This window comes from Salvelinus namaycush, chromosome 42 (genome assembly GCF_016432855.1).
Source record: "Salvelinus namaycush isolate Seneca chromosome 42, SaNama_1.0, whole genome shotgun sequence".
Taxonomy (NCBI): domain Eukaryota; kingdom Metazoa; phylum Chordata; class Actinopteri; order Salmoniformes; family Salmonidae; genus Salvelinus; species Salvelinus namaycush.
In genome coordinates this window covers 1,678,578-1,686,417 of record NC_052348.1, presented here as the reverse complement: position 1 = coordinate 1,686,417, position 7,840 = coordinate 1,678,578, and the positions used below count along the sequence as shown (strand labels likewise).

Below are 7,840 nucleotides of genomic sequence, written 5' to 3'. Positions count from 1 at the left end.
GTACCATGGAGAGAGAAACAAATATTTTAACGTGAAATAGTTTCAGATTATGAACTATGTCTGAGACATAGATATATGATTTATGTAGCCCCTAAACTTTTAGGTGGATCCCATTTGTAGCCAACTACCCACATTGCGCGCATACACACACACACACACACACACACACACACACACACACACACACACACTATGCAAAAAGACACTGCATCTCAGTGCAAAAGGCGTCACTGCAGTACCTGGTTCGAATCCAGGCTGCATCACATCCGGCCGTGATTGGGAGTCCCATAGGGCGCCACACAATTGGCCCAGCGTCGTCCGGGTTTGGCCGGGGTAGGCCGTCATTGAAAATAAGAATTTGTTCTTAACGGGCTTGCCTAGTTAAATAAAGGTAATATATATATATATATATATATATATATATATACATATACATACATCCCAGCCTATTTAATTTCCTCTTGAAGTTCTAATCAAACTTTAAAGTATTATTATATGGGTGAAATTATGAGTCAACAAACATTTACACGTTTTCTTAGGAAGGCTGAATGAATCAATGAATCAATGAATGATTGAAGCCAATGCACAAATAAATAACAAATATAATTGAATACAATAGCATACAATAGAATGGAATACAATGTATTTTTTCGCTGAAAACATCGGTAAGATACTTTGCCATACAAACATCACATCGGCCTATGTATCAAACAAAGTAAAGAAATTGGCTACTCTCTCTTTATCTGCGCCATTAGAAACTGTCCAATCAGATGACACCAACTCTACCAACGTTCATTGCTACCGGTACATGTTTTAACATAATCTTCCGCAAATGCTTCTATTCACCAACACATCTACGCGTCTTCTCTATTTATTTCTATTGCACGGACAATTTGTACGCAACAGTCAAGACTCGAGCTTCTAAAATAGCGTAATGACGCAAACGGACCTCAGGAAATATCCAGCTCAAACTAAAACCTGTCTATAGTTTCATTCAAGATGTTTTTAGAAACTATTTCAAAGATCATAAAAACCCAGCTTCCAGCCTACCTCAAGAAGTTCCCCCTTCCCGAGACGATCGGAGGATTTGCGAGGTTAACAGGTAAATGTTTGCGATGTTGAAAACAGGAAAAACAAAATATCTTGTCCCCATGCATGCATGCACGCCTACAAGATTAGCCACAATAGTTCGCCAGTTTTAGTGCGGTTTTTCAAAGTTTCTTATAGATTGTCAGGGGGTTCTGTGGGGCTGTAAAAGTGCTAATCCACTAAATATTGAATAAAGTTCCATACTTGGCTCAGGTCAAGTTGATTAAACATTGAAGGGTAACTTAACAGTGCACTACTTTGAGATGCATTTACTGTTACAATGTATCAGACTCAGAGTGGAAACGTACACTGCTCAAAAAAATAAAGGGAACACTTAAACAACACAATGTAACTCCAAGTCAATCACACTTCTGTGAAATCAAACTGTCCACTTAGGAAGCAACACTGATTGACAATAAATTTCACATGCTGTTGTGCAAATGGAATAGACAAAAGGTGGAAATTATAGGCAATTAGCAAGACACCCCCAAAAAAGGAGTGATTCTGCAGGTGGTGACCACAGACAACTTCTCAGTTCCTATGCTTCCTGGCTGATGTTTTGGTCACTTTTGAATGCTGGCGGTGCTCTCACTCTAGTGGTAGCATGAGACGGAGTCTACAACCCACACAAGTGGCTCAGGTAGTGCAGTTCATCCAGGATGGCACATCAATGCGAGCTGTGGCAAAAAGGTTTGCTGTGTCTGTCAGCGTAGTGTCCAGAGCATGGAGGCGCTACCAGGAGACAGGCCAGTACATCAGGAGACGTGGAGGAGGCCGTAGGAGGGCAACAACCCAGCAGCAGGACCGCTACCTCCGCCTTTGTGCAAGGAGGTGCACTACCAGAGCCCTGCAAAATGACCTCCAGCAGGCCACAAATGTGCATAGGATTTGAATCCAGGTCTGGAAAGTAGTGGTGGTAAATTATGGTTTCTCCCATTGCCCTGAGATGCTCCATACTGAGGATCATTGACATTGATTTAATAAGTCTTCAGTAGCAAATCTATAGGAGATGCATAAACATGAAGCGACTGGAATAATTGACATGGCACTGGAAGCTCAATTGTTAATTTCATTGCCGTTCGGTGTAGTTTTGAAGTTATAAGCCTGCAGTCAGTAGCATAACTACTGAGGTTTTTCCACCCCTATATTACATTTGTCATGTTAATGTTTTCACTCTCAGGAAAAGATGGGAGTCAAGTGAAAAGTCCCTGCAGGAATCTAAAGACTGTGTTTAGACAGTCAAAAGACCAATTAGTGGAAAAAAAATATAAGGCTGTGTTTACACAGGCAGACCAATTCTGGTATTTGTTTCACTAATTGTTGAGCAATCAGATCAGCTCTGAAAAAAATCTGATGTTAAAAGATTTGATGTGATTGGTCAAAATACCAATTAGTGGAAAAATGATCAGAATTGGATGCCTGTGTAAACGATGCGTCCGCAGCCAAATTCAGTCTAGCAGCTTCAAGGATGAGCACCTCATTAAATTATTTTGTCCGGATTTGATGGTGTTTTTACATTTGCCTTTTTGAAGTCGAAATCTTATAATGAGATGAACATTCTCCCTTTAGGCACCCTTCTTTTTAATCCAAAGCCATTTAATTTAATTGCCATGAGATTTAAATACACAGCCCTCAGTTGTCATAGTCAATGGAATACTCCATGGGACATTATCCACTGTTATATTGGCCTCTTGAACTATCAATGGGTAGGCCAGCCTATCAGATACTAAGATGATCTGAGAGTATGAGAGCTGATATAGAATCAGTTTTGCCTTAAGATCTTAATGAATAAGATAATTGACAGGATGGACCTGATCCTCGATCAGCACTTTTTAATATGGGCCCTGATCATGGGTCATTGGGGTGCACAGTGATCCGCATTCCAGCCAGTTGTATTCTGCTAAATGGAGACAGCCTAAAGAGCCCCACAGTGGAGGTGTCTTAATACCCATAAAACCTAGCGGTCAAATCATTTTTTAGAACACTTAAAATAAGTGCTGTGTTTTGTGTAGGCTTACCCTGGCGTGACGTTTTGATAACCATGTAAAAAAAAATCGGACAAGGCGACTTTGATCAATATATTCGGCTGTATTTACTGATTCGAAAACGCTAATTAGCATCAAAGTAGACATCACGCAAGACTACAAATCCCTGCAAGCTCCTGCACATAATTTCAAGCCTACACCTTTGCTAACAGGTATTGTGTAAAATAATAAATTGCACAAGACAGTTGACAGAATGAAAGAAATTTAGGCAATTTATTAATTACTCAATTTAGCTAACAGACAGTTAATCCAGAGATTTTTTACCTTTGCCTGAATTCAGCAGTCTTGTCCAGATCATCATGGCATTTGTAGGTCTTTATGATAGCCACATTAGCAGCTAATTAGCGTTTCATTTTTGTGGGGTAAATACAGGCAAAAATATTGATAAGTCACCTTGTCTAAGAGATTTACATGGTTACCAAAAACTTCATGCCATGGTCAGCCCTTATTTTAAAAATGAATGGTGTTAAAACGATTGTAACCATTTCCTTGTTTGACCGCTAGGTTTTATGATTCATACTGTGGTACTCTATACATGTTGTGTAATTGTATGACTCTGCTATAACCCCATGTTATGGGAACCGCAGGGGTGGAACAATTGAGGAGATCCAATATCACTCTGTGTTTTACCTGTGCCTGCCTGTGTGTGTGCCTGATTGTGTTTTCTTCCCAGTCCTTGATTGGCTCCGGTTGCTGCCTCTCCTGGGAATCTTGGCCCTGCTGGGCTACCTCACCATCCGGCCCTTCCTGCCCAAGAAGAAGAAGCAGAAGGACAGCCTGATCAACCTGAAGATCCAGAAGGAGAACCCCAAAGTGGTTAACGAGATAGATATTGAGGACTTGAAGAGCACAAATGTCTGCTACTGCCGCTGCTGGCGCTCCAAAACGGTAAATTAGACTAGAGGGAGAGTTGGATGGTTATTGCTAACACTACACCTTCTTAGTAATTTCAGGGCCCATATTCAAAGTCTCTCAGGAGTGCTGAGGATCAATACTGCCTGATAATCTTATTCATTATGATCTATCTGGACAGGGGGAACCTAATCTTAGATCGCAGTACTACTCTGAGACGCTTTTTGAATAAAGGCCCTGATCAGCCTTCATGCATCAGTGCCAAGGGAATGGGATGGGGGTAGTTGGCTTGAGATTGGTTTCAGATGCAAAGACTTATAGCAATAGCTAGTGGTCTTCTAACCGTAGCAATTTATGCAGATATCAACAGTTTCTTTTTCCATTCTCACTGTCTTGAGGCCAAAGGGAAGCATATGACTGTTAATAAATGGTCAACTATGGGGGGGGGGGGGGCTCAAGTTAGCCTTTCTATAAGCAATGCCTCGTACTGTACGTATCATCTAATATTAAGTTGTTTCCTGTTGCAGTTTCCTGTTTGTGACAAATCACACATAAAGCACAATGAGTTGACTGGAGACAACGTGGGGCCTCTCATACTCAAGAAGAAGATATTATAATCCATCTCTAACACTGAGGGAGCCGCCATCTTCACTCCCTCCTGTCTTTAGTTCTTTAAAGAAAATGTATTTTAGGGCATGGCCTTTTGCACTCTTCCAAATTGCCTTTTGTTTTGGTAAAAAAAAGATGGCGCATACTTTGCTTTTGGCAGTGATATGCTTTAGAAATGTTGGTGGCACGTTAACTCAGATTTTACCATCAACACTTTTGTAAATCTTATTTATTTCAACTTGCCAATAATGGGCATTAGAGGTTATACCACAGAGTAGCATAAAACCTTTAAAACTATCACCACTCCCTCTTATTGTCTCTTTCTGAGAACCTTTTGTACAGTGGCCATTTTCCAGTCTGGCTAGTAGCTCTTGTTAGAAACCGTTAACCTTGGTCTCCTTGGTAGCACCGCTCGGTTTCAAACTATTGGGATCACATTGAGGGTAATTTGAACTTAAGTCATAATTGCAATCAGGGTAGCAACTTACTATTTAGGGTAGTAGTATATTTTGTTCAGTTGAAAAAATATATATACTTAGCCTTTTCAGTCTCCGAACTACTGTAAGCTTGAAGTCTTTCACTTGCTTACAAACATACTTACAGTATTTGTTTTCTCTTTGTTCATAGCCTTAATTCTGTGTTCATACTGTTGTATATTCAATCTGACAATCTTAAGACATCTCAATTTCACAAAACTCCTCCACTCAACAATGAACCCGTGTTTTTCTACAAATATTTAAGCAATTCAATTCTTTTGCCTTTACAGTATCAAACGTGTCAGTTGTCTGTCTGACTTTGCATTAAAACTGAATGTATTGCAAATATTTCTTAATTCATTCATCAACATGAGATTTGAAGGTATCTGATCCGTATGTTAAATACCAATCCAGTTTTCCTGGGATTTAGGCAAACTGTGCCCGCCTGTGGACTTTTGTAAAAATAAAAGTTGACCTGAGTTACTTTGTTTTTGTCAAATGGCAAGAAAGAAAGAAACAGGCCTTGAAGTTTTGGGAACTGATTTACAATCATTTGACACACATTTTCCATGAGTTTGTTTGCACAAAAATGTTGCCAACTATTGGGTGGTGTTCATATTCCAACATAACCTAAGGACACCAGCAGCACCAGTTACTGTTTGCTTTCCATTCCAAAACCTTGACGCTAGGACCCGACCTGTGCTTTTTGATGGTGATCGAAACATCTGACCCATTATAATATCACCACGTTAAAGATAAGAACATTGCTCACCTCTAACACAAAACAAAAACATCATTACAATACAAGTAGCATCTACGCTGAGTGTTAAACATTAAGGACACCTGCCCCTTCCATAAGACTGACCAGGTGAAAGCTATGATCCCTTATTGACATCACTTGTTAAATCCACTTCAATTAGTGTACTGTAGATAAAGGGAAGACAAGTTAAATGATTTTTAAGCCTTGACATGGATTGTGTATACAGTGCATTCAGAAGGTATTCAGATCCCTTAACATTTTGTTACGTTACAGCCTTAAATTTATACAATTGTTCACCCCCCCTCAATCTACACACAATACCCCACAGTGACAAAGCAAAAACAGATTTTTAGATTCTCACATTTACATAAGTATTCAGATCCTTTACTCAGTACTTTGTTGAAGCACCTTTGGCAGTGATTACATCCTCAAGTCTTCTTGGGTATGATGCTACAAGCTTGGCACACCTGTATTTGGGGAGTTTCTCCCATGCTTCTTTGCAGATCCTCTCAAGTCTTGTCAGGTTGGATGGGGAGCGTCCCTTCACAGCTATTTTCAGGTCTCTCCAGAGATGTTCGATCGGGTTCAAGTCACAGCTCTGGCTGGGCCACTCAAGAACATTCAGAGACTTGTCCTGAAGCCACTCCTGCGTTGTCTTGGCAGTGTGCTTGGGGTCATTGTCCTGTTGGAAGGTGAACCGTCGCCCCAGAATGTGGTCCTGAGCGCTCTTGGAGCAGGTTTTCATCAAGGATCTCTGTACTTTGCTCTGTTCATTTTTCCCTCGATTCTGACTAGTCTCCCAGTCCCTGCCGCTGAAAAACATACCCACAACATGCTGCCACCACCATGCTTCACCGTAAGGATGGTGCCGGGTTCCCTCCAGATGTGACGCTTGTTATTCAGGCCAAATAGTAAAAGGTTGGTTTCATCAGACCAGACAATCTTGTTTCTCATGGTTTGAGAGTTCTTTAGGTGTCTTTTGGCAAACTCCAAGCGGGCTGTCATGTGCCTTTTACTGAGGTGTGGCTTCCATCTGGCCACTCCACCATAAAGGCCTGATTGGTGGAGTGCTGCAGAGATGGTTGTCCTTCTGGAAGGTTCTCCCATCTCCACAGAGCTCTGTCAGTCACCATCAGGTTCTTGGTCACTTCCCTGACCAAGGCCCTTCTCCCCCGACTGCTCAGTTTGGCCAGGCGGCTAGCTTTAGGAAGTCTTGGTGGATCCAAACTTCTTCCATTTAAAAATGATGGAGGCCACTGTGTTCTTGGGGACCCTCAATGCTGCAGACATTTTTTGGTACCGTTCCCCAGATCTGTGCCTCGACACAATCCTGTCTTGGCGCTTCAACCTCATGGCTTGGTTTTTGCTCTGACATGCACTGTCAACTGTGGGATCTTATATAGACAAGTGAGTGCCTTTACAAATCATGTCCAATCAATTGTATTTACCACAGGTGGACTCCAATCTTGTTGTAGAACATCTCAAGGATGATCAATGGAAACAGGATGCACCTTAGCTCAATTTCAAGCCTCATAGCAAAGGGTCTGAATATTTTGCAAATACACTGTATGTGCCCTTCAGAGGGTGAATGGGCAAGGCAAAATATTTAATTGCCTTTGAAAATTGTATGGCACCGGTTTGTGTCAAGAACTGCAACACTGATGGGTTTTTCATGCTGAAGAGTTTCTCCGTGTGTATCAAGAATGGTCCACCACCCAAAGGACATCCAGCCAACTTGACAACTGTAGGAAGTATTGGAGTCAACATGGGCCAGCATCCCTGTAGAACACTTTGACACCCTGTAGAGTCCATGCCAAGACAAATTGAGGCTGTTCTGAGGGCAAAAGGGCTGCAACTCAATATTAGGAAGGTGTCCTTAATGTTTTCTTAGTGTCAAAATACTACAACTTTTGTTAAAGGGCCAGTGCTGACGTTTCTATCAATATCAAATCATTTCTGGGTATAATATACCAGTTGAGCTAGACCTCCAGTATATACGCAATCTGGAG

At 41.2% G+C, this 7,840-nt stretch overlaps 1 protein-coding gene across 1 annotated transcript; it reads left to right on the top strand.

Annotated features, from left to right (window-relative positions):
- The first annotated feature begins 916 nt into the window (after window positions 1–916).
- Window positions 917–5,551, top strand: LOC120034936 (CDGSH iron-sulfur domain-containing protein 2B). The gene is made up of 3 exons (XM_038981640.1): window positions 917–1,102; window positions 3,808–4,022; window positions 4,514–5,551. The coding sequence occupies exons 1-3, from the start codon at window positions 1,000–1,002 to the stop codon at window positions 4,601–4,603; spliced, it is 408 nt and encodes a 135-aa protein (XP_038837568.1). The 5' UTR covers window positions 917–999; the 3' UTR covers window positions 4,604–5,551.
- Window positions 5,552–7,840: the final 2,289 nt, after the last annotated feature.

Bases quoted from the DNA above. Each gene is read 5' to 3' on its own strand.
- LOC120034936 (XM_038981640.1), top strand. From the start codon at position 1,000: ATGTTTTTAGAAACTATTTCAAAGATCATAAAAACCCAGCTTCCAGCC. The intron at 1,103-3,807 runs GTAAATGTTTGC...TTTTCTTCCCAG, and splicing joins AGGATTTGCGAGGTTAACAG to TCCTTGATTGGCTCCGGTTG. The intron at 4,023-4,513 runs GTAAATTAGACT...TTCCTGTTGCAG, and splicing joins GCTGCTGGCGCTCCAAAACG to TTTCCTGTTTGTGACAAATC.